The 22,085-nt window shown below is 42.0% G+C and overlaps 3 protein-coding genes across 12 annotated transcripts in view; 2 read left to right on the top strand and 1 right to left on the bottom strand.

Moving 5' to 3' along the window:
• Positions 1 to 663: 663 nt before the first annotated feature.
• Positions 664 to 3,166, bottom strand: Sse (extra spindle pole bodies like 1, separase). The gene is made up of 7 exons (XM_017156858.3): positions 3,015 to 3,166; positions 2,745 to 2,940; positions 2,215 to 2,686; positions 1,797 to 2,156; positions 1,438 to 1,736; positions 1,055 to 1,380; positions 664 to 987 (listed from the first exon to the last, which is right to left on the bottom strand). Exons 1-7 carry the CDS (start codon positions 3,085 to 3,087, stop codon positions 809 to 811), a joined length of 1,905 nt encoding a protein of 634 aa, XP_017012347.2. The 5' UTR covers positions 3,088 to 3,166; the 3' UTR covers positions 664 to 808.
• A 3,464-nt stretch (positions 3,167 to 6,630) lies between these two features.
• On the top strand, positions 6,631 to 9,479 carry LOC123003454 (uncharacterized). The gene is made up of 2 exons (XM_044396024.1): positions 6,631 to 7,055; positions 9,381 to 9,479. Exons 1-2 carry the CDS (start codon positions 6,990 to 6,992, stop codon positions 9,477 to 9,479), a joined length of 165 nt encoding a protein of 54 aa, XP_044251959.1. The 5' UTR covers positions 6,631 to 6,989.
• Positions 9,480 to 9,571: 92 nt separating this feature from the next.
• Positions 9,572 to 22,085, top strand: part of sif (still life) — an 88,080-nt gene continuing 75,566 nt past the window's right edge. For 3 of the 10 annotated variants that reach the window (XM_044396023.2, XM_044396022.2, XM_044396020.2), the window contains exons 1-11: positions 9,572 to 9,698; positions 10,264 to 10,457; positions 10,518 to 10,636; positions 14,602 to 14,800; positions 15,021 to 15,176; positions 15,234 to 15,538; positions 16,225 to 16,583; positions 16,643 to 17,076; positions 18,418 to 18,586; positions 18,647 to 18,895; positions 18,961 to 19,090. In XM_044396023.2, the coding sequence (XP_044251958.1) occupies positions 9,592 to 9,698; positions 10,264 to 10,457; positions 10,518 to 10,636; positions 14,602 to 14,800; positions 15,021 to 15,176; positions 15,234 to 15,538; positions 16,225 to 16,583; positions 16,643 to 17,076; positions 18,418 to 18,586; positions 18,647 to 18,895; positions 18,961 to 19,090 (2,421 nt within the window). In that variant the 5' untranslated portion in view covers positions 9,572 to 9,591. Of the gene's footprint in view, positions 9,699 to 10,263; positions 10,458 to 10,517; positions 10,637 to 14,586; positions 14,801 to 15,020; positions 15,177 to 15,233; positions 15,539 to 16,224; positions 16,584 to 16,642; positions 17,077 to 18,139; positions 18,197 to 18,417; positions 18,587 to 18,646; positions 18,896 to 18,960; positions 19,091 to 22,085 lie in introns of all 10 variants that reach the window. The other 7 variants (XM_044396021.2, XM_070215440.1, XM_070215435.1 and 4 more) reach the window with 7 other exon arrangements.

Here is a 22,085-nt window from a genome sequence, read left to right as displayed (position 1 = left end):
CAAAAGGGCAACCCGAGGACGAGGACGAGGTATGAGGAGCTGAGAAGATGAGTCGCGTTTTTCGAGAGCAAACTGTGCGACAAACGAGTGCGAGTAAATAAATAGATGGGCGTTTCTGGCCATTCAGCAGACATTATTACACATTCGCCCCGTGGCCCTGGGTGTGGGATAATCTCTTCGCATTTCAATTATTTTGCAATTTTGTAAATTCTCAATGTACCCACACTCTATACTTTCGTTCTCTCTGACTGTCGTTTGCACCTCACTTTCACTTTTCTTTGCCTTACCTCACCCACATTTTGATTTGTACTCGATTTAATGTTTTTCACTCCCCTATTCTGGCACAGGCAATGCAAGAATGAATCTCTACTCTCTGTCTCTGGCATGATTCGAATTAAAGATAACGAAAACTCTAACCTACATCAGTTAATCTAACAAATTTATAAACGGTTAAAAGTTCCAACAACCAAAAACACAATGTACAAAGTCTAAACATGTTTAAAACTCCTACCTAAACAACAAACTAAAACGAAACTAAGGCAACTGCAGTTAAAGTGCTAAATCCATAGAGAGACATCACAAAAATCTTCCAAATAAATTGCAAAAGGTAAGTGTTTTACACGTTCTTTCTTAAAATATAGATGTACTGGTTTATTTCAACGATTCTGAGTGTTCTTAATAGTTATTTAATGCAATCTTATGAGCACCACTTTCCACTTGAATGAATGAGATTTTTGTACCTGGTTTCATTTGCTAAATTACATTTCCTTACGGAGATCGACTCCATGACACGAACACGAATTTCTGACTATAAAGGCATCTTTTCAACGGCTAAATTCCATGCGGGCAGGCCGCGGCACACGTAAATGCAGCAGTTGTAGATATTCGGCTCCACCTTGCCCTGCTGCACCAGCGAAATAATGGAGCACAGGCTGCCGAGATGATAGTTGGTTTGCTCGTCCATGGTGGGCGTCTTTTCTTCCTTTCCTGTAATAAATTAATTTAAAAATTGTAATCCCTAAAAAATGCTAGATATTTTTTCATACGAACCCACCTTTTATAATACCATTTTTGAGCCAGGATGGGCGGTCGATATGGGTCCAGGGCATTACTTTCTTATTACCCGGGGCCAGCCAAAGACTCAGGAGTGTCACCGATACTGTATCCATATTCGCATCGAGGGCGGGCATAAGTGTGCCCACTATCGAGGGACTCAGAGCTCCGTGGTAATAATCATGGGCTCCATACAAGGCGCTGTACAAGCCAGTGCCCATCATCCGCGTAGAATCGCAGCCGAATAGGAAGACTACGCTGCGAACACGAGCCCGGCAAATCGCCTTTCCATTGACGTACTGCAGCCCCGAACCGTGACCTGCATATCTGGAAATAAAACCATTAATATTAGAGTCTCATTATTAATAGTAAAGCTAGTCTTACACAAAACAATCGGCCTGGAGGGCTCGCTTCACCATCAACTCCTCGTTGGGCACGGTTTCGAAGTTATGCTGCCACTGCGATAGCCAGTACTCAAAGAAGCTGCGCAATCTGCGGCCGGAGTTGACCAAATCGCCATCTGGATTTATTACACACATGCCCTGCTTGATGTTCGTTGTGTAGTAGCCATACTTTATGTTTGTTTTGTGATGCTGGTACAATCGCCAAAGGCAATGCAGTGATTTGACCCGAGAGAATTCCTGAACGGTGACTAGCTGCTCCCAGTGGAGGTGGTCCAGGCGCTAGAAAGCAAGTAATCTTATAAGAAAACGATGATTTTATGGGCGAATTAGTTAGTGTACCTCATCGACTACCAGAATGGTGGGAAATCTCCTGCCCGCCAGCGGCTGACGCTCCTCCAATTGCGTCCATTCGCTGGCCAATCCTTTGAGCATCTCGTACACCGTCTGATACTCATTTTCGCTATCCGACAGTTCATCGCTGATTGCCTTGAGATCCCCGCCATTCAGTCGATTGGCATGCAGAGCGGCTTGGGAGAGCAAAACACGCTGGTGACTGCTCCACGCATTTACCAGGCAGAAATCATCCACAAGGGTATATGTGCTCTTGATCTGCTTTTGCACCGCCCCGCAGTCATAGCGTTTGCCAAAGAACAGAAAGGAATAGGGGGAGATTATGTCCCGGAAGTCAGAGAGCAGTTTCTAGAGGAGATTACCCATTGAGAAGTGAAATTTCATAGGTTTAAGGTCTCGAACTTACTTGCAGAAAGGCGTCGAAGGCATTCAGCTCCTCCCAGTACTTTTGCTTGGCCTCCTTGCCCTTCATATTGAGGGGATCCACGGTGACCACTCGCCTGAACCGCTCCACCAGAGTGCTATACTCTTGGAAGAGTTTGGCCAGCTTCTCGTTGGCGAATCTCAGGCAAATGGGTCCAATTAGGGGGCTTCTACAGTGGCGCAGCAGGGTGAGATATATGGCTCCATCGCTGGCTATAATCTCGTTGTGCACCGAGTAGGTGGTGGCGGGATTGAAGCTCTTGCAGAGCTGCAGGACACACCATTCCTCGGGCAGGCTGTTGCATATATTTGAAATGCGGGTTAGACCCTCTGTGGGATCCTGTGCATCCGCCAGAAAGTCCAGGTACTCCAGGGATTCTTTGGTTGACTTCTCGGCCGGTTTCTCACGCTCCTTTTGTTGCAGATTCTTGATGATGTTGCGCAGGAATTTCTTACTAACGATTATGTTTATTAGAAATGTTAATCCTAAAGGGTTTTAGCATGATATCCTACCTTTTAAAGTCCTGTTTTTCCTGGTTAGTGGCTGATTTTATCAGCTCCTCCGTTGTGGGCCGCAGATTTTCCAGTTCCGCCGCCTCGGTGAGATAACGCAGGTCGGTGGACTGGAATTGGGCTTTAACCTGGTAGTAAATCGAGTGCTCCACATTGTCATTGCGATATTCCTCATCGGCACGCAGTAAATTGTATTCTATAAGAAAAAGCAGGAAAACATTGAAATTGCATCGGGACCCCATCAGTTATAGGGACTTCTCCTGCACTTACCCTTCGCCTCAGGACCCACATCCGCACTGGTAAATCCGGCCAGTATCTTGGCCTCACCACCGACCTCCAGCATTTCTTTATATTGCTAATACTTTTAATTGTTTGTTTTTAAAATCTGGCGGCGTCGGCGAAAAAACTCCACAAGTTGCCTCTTTTGTGGGGATTTTCGGTATTTATATACTGCCAAAAATATACCACATTCAATTTTAGGACCTTTTGCCTTCTTGCAGAAAATCGATACATCAGTATGGTCACCCTAAGCAGATACACAATCCCTGCGTACATTTTAGTATGACCATATTACCACGGTTTTTGTCTCGATTAACCCTAACTATATTTTAGTGCGACCATATCCTGTAGGAACTAGTTCATTTGAATTTGGCGGTAATATTCAAGTCCTTTTGAGAAAAAGAACCATTTTACAGTAACATTAGTTTATTATTTTCTAAGGAAAAGATCTATTGCTTTAATAAATCTAGTCATTTAATTTAATAACCAAAGAAAAATACCCATGAAAATAGAACAAAATGATGTGAAAAACCCAATAATAAGTTTCCCTTACCTAGCTCAATTTAAAAAACATATTTTTAATGTGTGTGCAAAGTATAATGATATTTGTTAATTAGAAAGCAATTTTTGGCAAAACAGCTTATAGTACAACTCATTTTTGGTGGTTGTTGTCAGTTAAAAGCTTTTCCCTCGTTGTGGCTTCTGGCCGTTCATTCATAAAAACATGAATCGAGATGAAAGGTGCAAGAGATTGCAGGTTGGCCGAAAAACAGATGTTAGGGTTGTCATGCCGCTCGATGGAGGGTGAGCAGCGAAGCTGCGCAGCAACCACACCCTCTGAAAAAGGATTCAAAAATCATTTAAACATTTGCAAAGCTGTTATTTTAGCCAGATATACAAGTGTATTTGTTGGCTAACTGGGCAGTTTTATTCAACCTGTGGTCTAGTCTTGATCCTTTAATGGCCATTGGTTTTTGGCAACCCTAAACCACACCCTCCAGTTGCCCTAAAAAGCCTTACGCAACAACAAAAGCCAACACACACGCACACACACACATATTTACAAAGATGGCCATTTTTTGCAGCCATGAACAAAAACAACAATGAGTTTTGTCCATTTTTGGTTAACTTTTAAGCTGCCACTTTTTGTTGGTTTTTTGTTTTGATTTTGTGACGTGCCTTTTGAGCTCGGCTTCTGTCGCTGCCTCTGTCGACGTCAGCTGCAAGCTGCAGTTTCCTAATGACGTCTTTTGGAGGCAGCGAGAGATAACGGTACTTAACCGATGTGAGTGGGTGGTACGAGCTTTAATAAAAGCGGCCACGCCTCTTTTAAAACGAATTTTACCAATTTACTTTGACTTAATAGGAATATGTCTTAAAAAATCCCGAAAATCTTTTAAAAATATTTAAAAACTATAAAAATGCAGGCGGCCAGAACGAATAATTACCGTTAGAGAAGCTGCAGCTGGTCGCTGTCTTGACTTGACGAAAGCTTCGTTAAATATTGAAATGGCGCAGCGGCAGAAAGGCTTTCTCTCTCTCGCTGCCGCAGTCGGCGGAGGCAGAGGCTGAAGCAGAGGCAGCGACGCCGGCGCTAGCATCCTTTCTACTTATTAATTTTGATGTTGCTTTTCACTTTTACTTTGTGGGAACGTGCTGTTTCAAAGTTTCGCTTGGTTGTGGAGCAGTGTTGGAAAATAGAGTCGGGCTTGGCTTTAATTGGGAATTTCTCGGTTGATTGGCATGCTGAAAGACCCCTCCCCCACCAAAAACCACCTTAAACCCCACCAAAAATCACCATAACCCCAACCGAATCACCCCTTATCCTTTATGTTTTTTGGCTGCATTATTGATGTCCCTAACTCGGCACGTTCGTTGTCCTTTCCGCCTAGCAAATTATAACATTAATATTACATTAACACACACGTAGACACACTCACACACACATATGCATTGGGGAGACATTAAAACTTTCGCACACAGCAGCAGCACATGTAACGAAGGGCCAAAAACAACAAGAGCAGAGCCACCCCAAAAAACAAAGAAAAAAGAAAGAAGAAATTAAAGAGAGTGTGTGTATTTGAGTGTGTGTGTGTGGCACACATTCCAACAGTTGCAGCAACGTCGCTGCCAGCTGCGCAGTCGGCGTCGCAGCATCCCTCTGCATTTGAGCGACTCAAAACGAATTTCGAAGTCGCCGTCGACGGTTGTGTCGCTTTTTTCTTGCTTCAAAAAATACTAACCTAAACAAAATAAAGCTTTTAACTAAATCACAAAAATAAAAAGAAAACCCACAGTAAATAATTCAACAAAACCGAAGCTTAAAAGTAACGAAAATTCCTTAGAAAAGCCATTGATGAAAAGCGACGAAAAAGTGTAGCATACTTTTGTGCCCGAGTGGAAAAAACGCCCACGAGGCAGGCGAAAATGAATTAATCAACTAAAAGTCAAATAGTAAACATTACCCAACAAGAAACGACATTTAAGTAAATTAAGGTGTGGTGATTTATGCAACTTTTTTGAGGCACACACGCTGCGAAAAGAGAGGGGGGTGGGGTGCTGAAGGGGGGTCAAAGCCACTGCACATACCTCTAAGCTAAGCCACACACACACACTCAGAAAGAGAGGAGCAGAAGAGGCTGAAGGCATACAAAATAAAGGATAATGACGGAAAACCAAGAAAGAAATCGAAATTAAAATATAAGCCTGTGGGAAAGGGAGAAGGCGAAGAGGGAAAGCCAAAGGAAAAGGGGGAGGAGGTAGAATTTTCGGCTGTCGCTGTAATTCGACGCTCATCTCCTGCTCTACTTTGCTCTCTTTCTCCGCTCTTTCCCTGGCTCTTCTGGCTCTGCTCCTCTCCCGTTTCGTCAAGTAAAAACATTTCGTTTGGGCTTCGTCAAGTTTTGTAGGTATTTTGGCTACACGAAAATACACAGCGCCTTCATCCTGCTCGTTTTCGTGGCGAAAAAAGGAAATTCTCGACATTTCCAGTTCAAATCACTTAAAAATACACCGAAAATTCCTCTTAAATATAGTGAAAAGTGATCCTTTAATAATAAACGAAATTGGTTTCTGAAATAGCCCAAAAAAGCAGGCCAAAAACGAACTTTTTTTCGGTGGGCCGCGAAAGGCGTTGCCAAATCAAAGGCCACAGGATAAAACAACAAATCCCCAACTAAAACGCAAACTAAATCCTAATCGAAGGCACTAAGCAAAAACTAAAAGATAATACCAACTAAAAAAATATACAAAAATTAATCATACGCACCGTTAAAAAGCACCAAAGTGAAAAACTGACAAAGGATGAAAATCACAAGGAAAAACTAAGAAAATAAAGGACAAACAAAGGAATAAAACTCTCCAGAGGAGAAGCAAAAGCAGCAGCATCAGCAAAGAACATTCTGATGCATAAATAATACACTCGACACACGCATACGTATACGCCATATAGGCCAGGACATACCAGCAGGATACCACGCACGCACACACACATACGGACGGACAGGACGTGCTCCTGTTCTATTATTTAACTGCTTTCAACGTCAGCACCACGTTCAACCCGACGAAAGTCGATTGAAAGCCGCCTTCAACGGACACAGCATCCCTCTCTCTCGCTCTCGCCGAATTAAAGAGAGCTTGCGAGCGAGTTTGTGTTTGTGTGTGTGACAGCAGGAGCGACGTCAACGTCAATCCGCTCAATATTTATACATTGAACCGAGTCTCCTGGCCCACGAGTCTCGCGGCCCTCACAACGCAGACGCTCCTGGTCCTCCGCTGGGGCCCAAAATAAATAACATCTGACAGCTGCCCAGTGTCCTGAGTCCTGAGTCCTGAATCCTGCTGAGTCCTGAAAGCACTCAACGGGCAGAGGAAAAGGAGGAAAAACGAGCAAAGCGGATAGCGATACAATTTCCCTGGGAAAACATCAAACCAAACTGAACGCGATCTTAAAACGAAAACAAAACAATGGGCGCCAAGGAAAGTGTCGAGGCAGCCGCCAAAATGAACGCCGATGGCTGGGGCCATGTGGAGGTGTGTATTATTTATATAAAAGAAAAGAAAACAAACTATAGCCCATCTGTAAATTCTTCTCCATAAATTGCCAAACTACCCAAATGGAAAGGAAAAGTTTTCAAACGAAACACTATTTAAAAAGTCATAAAATTAAGCATGTTTATTTATGACACGTTTAAATAGATGATATTCTGAGTTAATTTTCTGAAAGGGCTTTGAAAAATTTGTTAAATATAAAATAAAACCTTAGTAAAGTACAAACGATAATAAGGAACTCTTTGAAATAATTCAATTTAAACTCAAAAAATTATTGTATCAGAAATAATCTTTAAAAAATTATTTTCATCTTAAATTGTTAGCGCAAATTGAACAAATTACTTTTGAAGAATGAAATATATAAATAATTTTAATAATTGCTTAGGAAAATTGTATTCTGAATAATTCCACGAATGGTTATCAAATTTAGTAACAAAGAATGGTGTAATAAAGATTACTGCTTTCTTAGGATTAGGAAATATTCATTAAATAGTTAGGAATATCACCAGCGCAACTAAAAGAAACCACAAAATTAGTTTTTATCGAAATGTGGCCATTATTCCTCGGAAATGGCCTAAGACTACCACAACAGTCGCCTCTCTAGTTCCTCTCCCCGAAAGTGTCGATAGAAATCCCCCTAATATTGTCAACAACTTGATGATCCATTTCGATGTGTCGCTCATCGCCTCAAAGTGTGTCAGCCAGCCGATCCCAATTGCAATTCTAATGAGAGTGGAGAGTGGCGTGGCGAGAGTGGATTGATTTTAAAAATAAATTTGACAACAACACGTGCAGCCAGCACGCGAACGCAGAGCATTGAGAAGACAGTCCCATTTTCCTCATTTTCCATTTTCAGTTTTCCCCTTTTATTTTTATTTTCATTCCCATAACCACTCCGGATTCCCATTGATGTTCCCATGCCCATTGTGGTCCACTTGATGATCGCATGCATGTTGCTCGACCATATCTCGCCAGAGATCTGATCTCTTGAGAGACCCAAGAGCTATATGTGGGTGGTGTGGCGCTCGCGAGACGCCAAGAGATCCGAAAAGAGACCAAAGTCGCAGAGATGAAAATTCGTTTTGATTTTGATTTTCTTGCGAGCGTCGGTTAGTTGAGTCTGCGGCGTGCATTTGTGATGTTGTTTTGGCTTTTTCAAGAACTCGTCAGCCCCGATCCGTAAACCGCAATTCAAAGTTCGAACCGTTTCGGAAGCCGGCAACTGAATGGCCCAAACCGATTCATAGAACAGGTGTCTGTATTTGTCGCCCTCTGGGTCAACTGATGTAAACAAAAGTAGCTATATATAAACCTTTATATATATTCCGTTATAATGCCGATCGAAATGTGCTTCTATGCGAGTGAACAAACAACAAATGTGGCCAACATATGGGCCAGACTGTGAATATTTATAAAATTTAATCCACATAAAAATAAATTCTGCTCCCATCTCACCTCAGAATTTGCGTTCATTCGGGAGTGCAGTGCCTGCCTGAGTTGCCCAAGAAAATCAAATGTGAAAACTTCAAAGCACATTTTCCGCTTTTCATCGTTCGGCTTGAGTTATGCATCGCTTTTGTTTTTGACACCTACACAACTTTTGTGGCGGCGCAGGGGAAATTCGTATTGCTGCACCAGCGTTCGCACCTCTCGGTCTGGCTTGATGATAATAAACTGTGGCGTGGGTTGCTTCAACGCTTTAATCTCACAGAGCCAAGCAGCCAAAGACCTGAAACTTGTTGTGCAGCCTTCGTTTCAGAGATTTGGATTTTTTGTTCAATTTTATTGCAGCTTAAACATTGTATTTATTATGCATCTTTAACTTCCCACTTCTTTTTATCAATTGCCGTAAGATCGTGTATCTCAAAAATATTTATTGGTTTTTCTTAAAGGTATCAAACTTATAAAAAAATATATTTTTAGTTTTTATTTACAATTCTAATAAGTTGTTTACTGTTTTTGTATATCATAAGATAGTTTCATTAGGAAAATCCACAAAAGAATATTTTTATAATTTAAGTATTTTGTGGTCCACAATTATTTATCACATTTTTCGTTTAAAATAGAAGATAGAATGTGACAGGGGAGAAATTTCTTATACCAAAAATGTCTTGTTGGTCCCAAAATGGGAATTATTTGAATGTAAATACTATTTCTCCCACATTTATGTTAGTTATGCCTTATCAAGTTCTGTAGGTTGTCTAAAAACAGAGGTTCCATGATTAAATAAATAAAGTATTTAAGGATATAGTTACGTAAGCAAGTCTAAGTAAAATAAAATTCTATAATTACTCCTATTTCTTACAGCGATCGAGTCGCTACCACAACCATCGGCACAATCAGCGCTCACAGTCGCTGAACCGCGGACAGGCGCTCTCGCAGGCGGACGTGAGCGGCATGTGGTGACATCGGGGTGCCTCTGGTAAAGGTAAGCTCTGCTAATCCTGTCCCTCTAATCCTGGCCAGAAACTAACCGAAACTTCCTGCAGGATCTGCGGCTAGCTGCGCCAACTGCGCCATGGGTAATAAACTGAGCTGCTCCTGTGCCCCGCTGATGCGCAAGGCCTATCGCTATGAGGATTCCCCTTGGCAAAGCTCCCGTCGTCGCGATGGCCATCTATTGAGGTGCGTTATGATCTTAACTTTCAGGACCGAACCACTCTTTTAGCCCGACTCTGTTTATGTTCTCTGACTGCCGAAAAACGGGGGCTCCAACCACCACCGCCACCACAACCAACCAACTACTGAACCACAATTGAATTCGCTCTTTCGATAACTTTTTTCAATCCAACTAATTGTGTTCTTCTTCTGGTTTTTCTTTCTTTCACAAAAACAAAAAAACGAAAAATAAATCAAATGTATATAAAACAATTTACCAACTACAACTTACGACAAAATCGAACCAATAAATGTACACCTCAAATCCACAAAAACACAAATTGATGCGGCCAAACCACCAAACCACCACAACAACTACAAATGTATCCTGCTTCAACTTTTCCTTCCCACCTACGACTGCAACTACAACAACTATGAAAACAAAATGTGTTTCTTTGTTTAACCAACTACCCTCTCCAACCCAAAAATCAAATCTAAACCAATTGTGCCATAAAATTCGAAATCAAAATCAAATTTCCAACCAACACCAACTACCAACTGCATTGTCAAAAACTTAATTAACCAACGATAGTTCGTTCAGGTTGTGGGCAGAGGTCTTCCATGTATCAGCCAGCGGAGCCGGCACCGTCAAGTGGCAACAAGTGTCCGAGGATTTGGTTCCTGTGAACATCACCTGCATTCAGGACTCGCCCGAGTGCATCTTTCACATCACCGCTTACAACAGTCAGGTGGACAAGATACTCGATGTGAGACTTGTGCAGCCAGGTGAGTGCACATTCGTTGGGCGCCAATTCAACGGTTAACTCATTGAGGACTATCCCCTAGGTACACGCATTGGCCAGGCATCGGAGTGCTTCGTTTACTGGAAGGATCCCATGACCAACGACACCTGGGGCCTCAACTTCACATCGCCCATCGATGCCAAACAGTTCCGCGAGTGCTGTGTAAGTATTCTCTTACGGTCTGGCAAAGCAAACATTTTCGCATAGCGACGACAACAACAATGCCAACAAATCAAAAAAAAAAAAGAATTTAAAAAAACAAAAACAGCCAAAAAAACAAAAAAAAATATATGAAAATTAATTCAAAACCAACCTCAACTGATACCGATACCGAAAAAAAAACCTCAGCCACCCCAAAACAAATACAGCAACACTAACAGAGGTCTGGCGGCGAGCTGTAATCATGCCCGCCAGCTGGAGCACTCAGCTGAGCCACCACCCCGAACCACTGCCAAAACCAGAACCACCAGAACTACCATTACCACCGAACCAAGCCAAAGAACCGAACCACCCACCCACAAAACACTCATTGACACACAAACACACAGACTGACACTAGGAAGACACTGTGAGAACCAAGGTGCCGATTAAAATGATAACGATTATGATGTTGATGCTGCCGCTGACGACGATGATAACGATGATAATGATAATACGAGCCAGTTGATGTTTGCTTTGCATATAAAACACATCTCTCTAGCCATGTACTTTAAATATCCACAAATCAATCTCAAGGTTCAGTGCCGCAAGGCACTCGAACAATCTGAAGATGAAATCATAATTAAGCTCTTCATTCGCTCACTATCACCGCAGAGTCACGGTCACAGTCACAGTCACGCACAGTCACGTTTATGCCAAGCACGAAATTTGTATCTTGCTTTCCAAAATTTTAAATTGACCATGGACTGAGCCAAAAACCATAAAGTCAATGGCATTTAAACAGCATTTAAAAGCATTTCTTGGATTTTCATATATAATATTTAAAGTTCTATTTATTAACAATCTTTACAATTTCTGAATTAAATATCAAAATAAAACGTCTTACCCACAATAATTTTTTTTAAGGAAATCTCTCGTGATTTTATTCTATTAACTTAATTTGCAAGATCGGCTTGGCATAAAAATTATTACAATCTGAATCACAGTCATAAACGAAACGCTCTAAAAAACATACACCGTTACATAAATCCTCCCTGTACTCGCTAATTAGTTGGAAAACTTGACGATTTGAAGAAATTGGTTCGCTGAAATTTTAAGACAATATTTTTATTGGTTTTATGTTAAGTTTTCAAAATTATATTGAGTTGTATGTGGAAAGTTGCGTTTTTCGTTTTCTAGTTTATGTACATTGAGAAAATTGGCCAAGTAAAGTATAATCGTAGTATTTATAGACACACACACATGCAAACACAAGCACACACACAAAGACATGCATCTAAATAACGATCAAAAGGAAACTCACTTCGTAGTCAGAAATTGAGGCAGAGATTTGAGAGATGAGCTAAGGAGACTTTCGGTCCGATTCCCTAACCCTTTGAGGCTATTCTAAACTTAATTGTAAATATCCTCTGAAATTATGTAATTAGAATTATGTACATAAACTCCACCTTCTCATATTCTAAAATAACTAATTTGTACAAATACTATACTATATGATAACCAAAAACTGATAATAAGTTCAGCTAAACTTTACCCCTCTGTACTACTTAATTTCTGACCTGTTCATCCATAAAGCTATCATCTCAACGGACACATTTCAAACTGAAACTTGAACCCATCTATGAACACACTTACCATACGCCTATTAATATATAGATTCTAATATATTGTAGTCAGACATGAACTATCTGGACTAGCCAAGTCTAATAATTGTTTCATTTTCTTTTCTTACTTTGCGCATCATTTGTTGCAGGTGTCTTACATTGTAAAAAAATACGTTAGTATCGCTTCATATTATTTCTTTCCCACTGTGTACAGTGTACATCCAACACAGCCACACACCAATGAATAATTCTTGTTTCACCTAAGTGTCGTTTGATCGCCGATAAAGATAATAATATTTATAATGATGATAATAATATCCAAGTAAAAGTTCACCCTCCTTTAAACGAATTTAAATGTTCAAATCCGCAATGTCGGGCATGAGTAAGATCCTTCCATAAGTGTTTCACACCACAACAACCACATACTGAGTGTCGTAATTGTTGTAAACTTTTCTGCTATATGTGTCCACCCACCACAAAAACCACCCAACCACCAAAAAACCAAAAACCACCCACCAGCCCCAATTTTCCACCCACTCTCGTTTTCACTCTCAGTGTTCAGATATCTCACCTGAAGTTCCTTGTCCTAGGACTCATTTGTAAATGTGATTCATCCAAGTGTGAAGATGAACAGCGAAAACTATCCGATAACACACTGAACGCAGACAGACACACGCCACACACATACACACACACACACACTAAAATTTGTTAAATGTATTTATATTATATATTCTTTCATTTCTTTTTCTCTCTTCTAATCATTTTTCGAAATCATTGTCGAAACACGCCAAAACTCAAAAACTATAAATCCTTCGAAATATTTCATTTTTAATGCATTTCATTTCGTACTTCAATTCGAAACATTTTCAAAAACAACCGATACCAAAATGAAAACCGACGGATATTTCTTTCGAAATTTATGAATGAAAAAAAAACACGCAACTCCAACAAACAACAAACAAAACTCAACAACAACTCAACTACAACAACAATACCAAAAAAACCCCCCGAATAAAAACATTCTGAATGTACACCACGATTCTCTCTGAAATCTATTCTATATATGAACCCCTCGTTTTCCCCCCTTCGAAATGCTTTTATTATCTAACAATAATTTTATTTAACTACTCTAAATATATATTTATGTATAAATATATTTTCAACTCGATTCGTTTGCATTTCACGTGTGCCACAAAAACCAAAAAAAAAAAACTGAAAACCAAACTAAATTTCCGATTATAAACGATATGAATGAAAATGTATAAATGTAAATTGACAATTAAAATTTGACCGCAATGATGATGTCGATCAACGATGTAAATAAAACTGTGGAATCGTACAAATGAAAATGCAAAAGAAAAACGCAAAACGCTTTAAAACAATCGCACGTATCCTCTACTACAATACCGTTACCTATCCCCTACAATCCGTTTCCGACGAGCCCTAATCCGATCCCCCGCTCCCGACAATCCCGATCCATCCTCTCCCACTCCGAGATCCCATGCAAGTGGGCGGTTTACGAATCGAAGCAATTTTCAAAAATCAAAACCAGTATCACTCCAGTGAGAGCTAGATTTGATAATTAGGATCTGAAGAGTCTGAAAAATCAGACATCAGAAATCAGAAATAGATATAGCGTATAGTATATACTATATATTCTTGGAGCATCATTTATCGCCTCGAAGGCGGCTTCCATGGAGGTTTCTGAAACCAAACAAACGAATCCAGGCGAATTCGAATCGAACATTGTTATATTCAAGCAAACGCACATGCTTACAATAAATTAAAAGTTCAAGTTAACCCCAATCAAAGTTGTATAATCAAAAGAAACGTTAACGCTAGGCTAAGTGAATGTTCGGCTGAAACTAAAATCGCTATATCGCTATGTAGAACAATCAAGTTATCAGTTACTTCAGAAGCGCCAAGCGCTAAGGAGACAAAAAGCGAAAGCTTACTAACTAAGTATAACCAATCCAAATCTTGTTTGTGTCCCACACACTCTACTACCAAAAAAAAAAAAAAACTGCTATCACTATCTAGAATATTGTACTCCAGTAGATCAAGGCTTTCAGCACCCAAAGTCAAGCTTCAAACTTTACTTCCTGCACCCTTCTAAACTGCTACTCGTAGACGTTCTCTAAGATATTTCAGAACACTATCCTTTAGTTACGAAAAAAAAAAACACAAAGACACAAAGATAAATTCGCCGAGCTGCCAGCTCGAGCCAAAGATCTCCAAAGAGAGTTAGCTGGATGCTAAACTACAGAGATAGGAAGAAGAGTTATAGAAAGAGGAGAAACCGCACACACAGAACCTTGTAATCCCAATCAACTAACCTAATGATAGTGCGACGTTTTACAGTCGCCTTCTTTCAAATTTTCACGAAAGGCCTCGTCGTCGTACTCGCTGAAATTGGACCCCCCCGGCAAGGGCAAGGTGAAGGCCAAGCGAAAGCCGCTCAGCACTCCGGCGTCGCCGTCGCGCGTCCGCCAGGAGCCCCAGTGCACCTGCATGTCCGCCGAGCAGTATGCGCGCCTGCGCACCGATCCCCGTGTTCGAGGTGAGATTACTACTCCATAAGTCCCCCCAAAAACAGAAAACAGAAAAGAGAACAAATTGAAGGAATGTATGATCCCCCTGAAGAAGGCAAATGAAAGATAGCTTTATTTTTTGATTTAACCAACACCCCGCCCCCGAAAGTTCCCCGAACATTAGCGACTAGGCGACAAGATCCACCGCATCCCCACTCCCATCAAAACTCACCGCCATCCTCATTGCAGGTTCATCCACTTTGCCGCGAAACGTTGGTTCGCACCGAATCACCGACGTCGACGGCCAGCAGCAGGTGGGCTCCGGCAAGGTGGTCAGTGCGGTGAGCAGCACCTCGCTGTACGACAACGTGGCCAGCGGAGGTCCCGGACAGTCGCAGGGAGCAGGTGAGTCCTAGAGCCTGAGGATGTCTAGAGCCAGCTAACTGTGATTCCAATCTCTAGACACCCTGCCGCGTCAGATGAAGGGCGGCCAGCAGGACAGACAGGATGTGGCCAATGCCGGGGTAAACACCAACACTCCCGGCGTCATCGTGACCGGCGTGGGCAACGTGGGCCCCGACATGTGCGGCCAGAATCACGTGGGCTCACAGGTGGGCAACGATGACCCGGCCGCGTGCCAAATGGACATGGATCTTTCCAAGAGCGAAGGCACCCAGGCCGGCGGCGGCCTGCACCAGAGCGTGGGCACTTGCACCTCCTCCTCCAAGGGAACCGGCACTCGCAACAAGGACTTTGGCGATGATATGGTGGGTTTACTGCTAGGCTCGAAATATTTACACAGAGAGACTAGAATTTTTAAAAAGTATATATTATTTATTTGTAAAATTTAAATTACAAAACAAAAAGAGACAAACAAGTTTTTTCAGACTCTTTAAAGATATTCAAATCCCATGTAATTTCGAAGACTTTAACTTCAAGATAATATAAAGTATTTATTTCTTCTGATACGTACAAACAAAAAAAGCATGTTCCCGTAAAATCGATATGGCCAAGTAAATTTCAGGTCAATGCAAAACCCTTATCGTTTTACATGAAACAGTCTTTTCGACCAGGTCAAATTTACCTGGCCGCATTGTAAAATCGATCTACGTTTCATATCAATTTTTTTTTTGGTGTAGCGCAACTAAGTCCAATATGGAATTTTATTTGTATTTAGTGCAAGTATAAAATACTCGTATACACGTTAATTCATTTACAATCTTAAAATGAACTTATTCCTTTTGTCAAGATTTTAAGAATTATTATTTCAGTAGAATAAAATCAAAGATTATGGAGTTCCGGATAATTACTAGGAACCTTTAACAATAATAACAACCTTGTAGTCGCTAAATCACGCTTTTAAGCCACCTTGTTCTTTCTCTGTGTGGACTTAACTAGATATGCCACCCACCTATGTAACACACTCTCCCTCCCACTCTCTCCTCACCCACAGGCACGCGACGCGCACTCGCACGACATGCACCAGCATAATGTAATCAACAACAACACCCGGCGGAAGACCAAGAGCACCGAGGACATGAACGTGGACACCAGCACCCTGAAGCGCATGCTGAAGCCGATGCCCAGCACCGAGTCGCCGGTGACCTCGCCGGAGATGGGGCGTCGGCGCTACAACTACTACAATGCGAATGCGGCCCAGACATTGGGCCACCCGCCGCACATGCATCAGCATGGAATGGCCATGGGAATGGGCGGAGGCGGCGGCGGCGGCGGAGGTGGCGGTCACCACATCATGAACAACAACACGATGGGCCGTGCCAGCAGTCAGTCGTCGCGCTTCTCCGGCTCGAGGTGGGTGTTTTCTGTTTTGATATGTGTTTTTACCCGGTACTAAGCTATTTATCCATCAGATCCTCGCATGAAATCGGACGTGGCTATCCGCCGCGCAACCTCTACTTGGAGCTGGAGCGGGAACGCAGCTGCATCGAGGGTTCGCCGCCCTCGGATAATGTCATGTTCGACAACCAGTGCTATGCGACCACTCCGAGCTCCAGTAATGGCAACTCGGATCAGGATCAATCCTACGGACAGCAGCAATCGTCATCGGGTCATCGGGACTCCCAGCAGCAACAGCAGCAGCAGGGACCTCCGCAGCGATCCTCGCGCCATCAGCATCATCATCAGCAGGCCCCCAATGTCACGCCCACTCCGGGATCGCCCACTTCGCGGCTGCTCCTCGAGTACGAGATGCATCTGAGGAACACCCTGGCCAAGGGCATGGATGCCGAGTCCTACAGTCTGCACACTTTCGAGGCCCTGCTCTCGCAGAGCATGGAGAATCTGGGTGAGCTGGCCGAGAGAATTTCTCTAGATTATACCACGTTTTGGTTAGATTTTTCCTGTTTTTTTCGATTAACTCTTTAGCCACTTTTGTTCTCGCTGTTGTGGTAGCTGATGAACGTTTCGTTATTCCCCTTCTTTCGCTTCGCTTAATTGAATTTCTTTCTTAATTAGCTTTTGGGTAGCGAAATTCACCGGGAAACGTACATATCAACCTGTCAGTTAGTCAGTCAGTCAGTTAGTCCGCGGAAGCCAATCGAACCCATGTCAGCGGCCTAATAAAGTCAGGTGCTTTGTTCGGGGGCAGTTGGGCTGAATGGGAATGGCTGGGTAATCTGATTAAATGGGAATGAAAATGGTTAGCGGAAGAGGAATGCTAAATGTTGTAATCGAGAAGGATTGGAAAGGGATTGAAAAGGTAACAAAGAATTCCAAACGAATAGGCGGGAATAATAGAAGTTATGTAAGAGGGGCAAATTTTTCATTATTTAGGAAGAGTTTTAGGAAATATTACTGCAAAATTATTTATTAAAATATTCGCTATATCCTCTTGATCTTAAATTTTTAAAATTTGGAAGGGGTATATAATATAGTAAAATCTTTATAGAATTTTTTTAATGGTAATATAGCTTAGATATATTTAACTAATTTTTGAACTGAAGTTTTTTTATATAGTTAAAAATAAATTTTCTTTTCACTAGGGTTTCTAATAAAAATAACCATTTATATTAATTAATTAGCTTTGGAATTCGCTAATTCTTTTAAAATGTCTAAGTGTATTTTAATAATTTTCCTATTGGAATTCAGCTTATTTATTTTACTTAACTTTATATTTATATCTTGAGTCTTAACTTAAACTTGCGTTTTCTTTAAGTGTATGCATTTATTACTCCGTTTCTTTCTAACAATATACCATAATTGCTATCCATGTCACTTCATAAAATGCTCATCCATTACTCTCCTCGCATTGCCCACCGACACATCAACAACAACAACAACCAACCAACCAACAACACCATGAACAACTAATATAATAACAACCACAACAATTCAACAACCATCATCAGAATTCGCTGAAAGCCTACCCGGATCGAACCAGCGCAGCCCATATCCACTTCGTAGGCGTAAGTAGTTCCATTCCGAATCGATTCCGCACGATCTCTTCCAGATTCAATGCTCTATAACTATAGCTTTAAGTCACCCGATTCACGATTCGATGCGAATTGAAGCCATAAGTCGATTGCATTTGCTTGCCATAGATTTTGGAATGCCTTCAACTAGGATTGAATTAGTATCACTAAATCGCATCGAACTAATTTGATGCTATGCCATATTCTATCCACAGCCAATTCCAAATCTTCCACGTTGCCATTGCCGCCGCATCGCCCATTATCTACTATTCGCGATAAGGAAAGGGATCGTGATCGTGATGGTTACTACAGTGATCGCAATGAATTGATAAGGGAGAGGGAGCGCGAACGCGATCGTGGCTATCTATCGGATCATAATTCCAGGTAAAGTTGTGAAATTAAAATATCAAAGAACCAATCTATTTTTTATGAGTCCTTTTGTAGTTTCTCCAACTCGCGTTGCGCCTCTTGCATTGGCGAATCGGCTCGGGCCCAGTGGTTCCGCCACTCGGATGGCTGGCGTTCCGGCAGCTCCACAATTGGATCCGGATCGGGTCACGGCATGATGACCCAGCAGGTTCCTGGTTCCGGGCACAAGCGTTCGCCCTGGGACTCGCTGCCTTCCTTGCGACAAGACAGCAGCCTCAACGATTCGGGCTACAAAAGTGCTCGTGCCGATTCCCTAGAACAACGGTATGTTCATATATTCTATTTTCATTTAACAAATATTTATCCTAAAATTAAATTCTGTTCTCCAGCGCCGAGTTCATACGTCAGGATAGTTTGCGATCGGAGTATTTAAGTGATCGCGAGTCACGCTACGGAATTGTTCAACAGGCTTCCATTGAGAGCACCGATTCGAGGATGTGCTATCTAACTTCATCAGAGGTGAGTGCTCTTCTTTGAAACTAAGTTTTTGTTGTGTGAATGTGTATTGTGAAAATAAAAGGGTCATACTTTTAGAAAGATCTTATTAATTACATTTTTTTGATCATTGAGCATTAAAAGATATGATTCCTTAAAAATATTTTTTCTATATTTAGTACTTGCAATTTTTAATGTGAATTTTATGAGATAGGTTAACGATTTTATAGTAAGTTTTAACCTTTAATTTCTAAACTGAAAACATTTCAAAACTAATTAAATAGTTTAAAATTTTAAGCACATTAATTGGTCTTGAAAAATATTTATATCAAAGGTATAATTTTTAGAAAGCAAATTCCAAGTGCGAAAGCAAATATATCAAAGCATCCATAAAATATGCAATAAACTTAGAAATTACAGGCCATAACAATTTTACTGCGTAAGATAAAATATCCCCACGAAGCCGCTTCCTTGACCTCACCCACATAAATATTACATTACTCACCTTAAGTAAGCGTCGCCAGCAAGAAACAAGAAAGTCGCCTCCTCAATATTGCATTACCCACTCCAAATGGACTGCCACGAAATGTAATTTCCCATTCCCAGTTCCCAGCTCCCTGAGAATGCAATTTCTTTAGCCGAACGCTCAGCATTCGTCATAAGCCAGCATCCGACATCAATTGCTCAAATTCAAATTCAAATTCTCGTTGGCCGGGCTCCCAGTACTCCCACAACCAGCTCCGCCCTTTGACCCCTCGACCCGCCGCCCCCTTTGTGGGCTGTGCTATTTATAGAGAGCCAACTGGGTCAACAGTGGCAACAGAAGCTGTAACACTAACAGCACCGACTCCTCTACCTTTAAATGTTAGGCCCGGCAGAGCTCAAGCCGCTGTTACTTCTCGATAGTCATATATATAGAGGTATATATGAAGGATATTTATACACATATAGGTATATATTTTATGTATATTTGCTGATTCAAAGCCGAAAAACGGCGAGGCAAATGAGACGAAGGGAAAGTCAAATGCAGCATAAATGATATTTTTAGTTGCAGCCCCAAAGCTGACCCAGTTTACGTTGATTAAAAACAAACTGCCATACACACACACACACTGGCACACTCACACTTGAACACCTAGAGAGCAGGAGGACAGGCGCAGGACTCCCGAGCCAACAACAGGATGTAAAGCCCCGAAATACTTTCTCTTTCCTCTTTTTTTGTTCCGCCACTTGCAACTCCCTGGGATGATAGATGGGTCTGCTGTGATGATGATGATGATATACTATATCCATATTCTCCCATTGCCGGCTACGCCTTCGCCGAGTGGCCAAGTGGGCGTGGTCCCTGCACATGCATATTAATTGGCCACTCAAGGAATTTGTCTAGTTAGTGCCAAATTTGTATGTCGCCTTGACACTAATGAGGCCTGCAACTCTACTTGCATTTTCGAGGGGGTGGGAAAGCGGGGGGATTCCATTGTTACACTGACACATAAAAGGGAGAACTGGATTTTCCTACTATTTTTTGCCTTTCCCCACAAAAGGCTTTTCCAGCTTTTCTGCAGCGGCGCATGCGCTTTGGCCAAACTCTCTCTTTCTTGCTCGGTTTGCCGTTTTCCAGGCTTTTCCTTTTCCAGCTGCGAAAGCTTCTCTTTTCGGCTGCTCTGCTGCTGCTCTGCCGCTTTTCCCGCTGCTGCGATTTCCCAGTACCGTTCGCGCTCCGCTCCGCTTGCCGCTGTCATTGCTGCTCTGCTGTTTTGCTGTTTTGCTGGCGATGCGCTAACTTTTGCTCTGTCGTTTTATAATCAACCGAAATTCCGTTAGCGGAGCGTCACAGTGTGTGTGCCAGCGTACGTACAACGTACGTGCGTGTGCCTATGCGTGTGTGTGTGCGTGCGCGTGCCAGATTTGCAAACTTACGAAAATATTGCAATAAATAAAGTTTTGTCCTGGGGAAGCCAGAAGAACCAGAGCCGCAAAACTCCAGCTGCAAGAGATGTTCTCCGCACAATGGAAAATTGTGTATAAAAAATTGTTTTAAAATTCAGCCATCGAGCGGCAGTAACTGCAATTTTCTCTCATGTACAGCACATGTGTGCCTGTGTGTGTGTGAGTGAGCGGCGCTCCAAAGTATGCAACGTGTGGAAAAATTCACTTTATTGCAATTTTGTTGAACGTGAACGACAGACAGCAAATAGCAACCAGCAACAACAATCAAGCAGCAGCATCATATACCAGATACCAGAACTGAAAACTCGACAATAATAATAACAATAATAGGAGAGCTACAAGCACGTTAAGCAAGTAAATGTCAATAAAATAAAAAGCGAATATAAAAAGCGGCCCAATAATGTCAGGCAGTGAGTGAGTGTTTTATGTGTTTTTGTGTGTCAAGCTGCGATTAAACGCTTGGTTAATCCCCCCTAAGACCCGCTCTTAAGTTGCTCCGTTACTCGGTTGCCCAAATCAAAAGGGATGCCCCAGCCCATTCACATGATAATAAAAGTAAAACTGTCACAAACACACAGTGCGTATGCGTAATGTGGATAGGAAAGAGGTTGAAGGTGGGGGCAACGTGGCGTATGCGTGATGCGAGCACAAATCTCGGCCTAATGCAGCTCAGGCCAGCTTTCAATTAGTTCCCGGCCGCAATCGACAAACGGCAAAAGTAAGACCCAAGAAAACGTTCTGTGCAAAATAGAGCAAGAACTTGGCCAAATGCGATTAAGATGGGACCACGTTTTCCTCACTCACTCACGTGTCTATGTGTGTGTCTGTGAGTTTGCTTGAGTGTCTGTGTGTGTGGTGCGTAGATGTTGTGTTTTGATAAGCCAGCCAAGTTTTCCATGTGCAAATGTGTTTGTGGCCGCCGGCGATGAGCGGTCTTTCTATGGCTGCCCGAAAAACGGCAACCATTGATAAATAAGCATGGTGATAATGATAATGATGAAGCCATTAGGTAAATTGAATGGAAATGAGCAGGAAAGGTGGCTCTTACAAAAGGTTCCGCTTTGATTCG

Source organism: Drosophila takahashii, chromosome 3L, assembly GCF_030179915.1.
Source record: "Drosophila takahashii strain IR98-3 E-12201 chromosome 3L, DtakHiC1v2, whole genome shotgun sequence".
Lineage (NCBI taxonomy): Eukaryota > Metazoa > Arthropoda > Insecta > Diptera > Drosophilidae > Drosophila > Drosophila takahashii.
The sequence above is the reverse complement of the archived record's forward strand: the minus strand, read 5'-3'. Positions and strand labels throughout refer to the sequence as shown.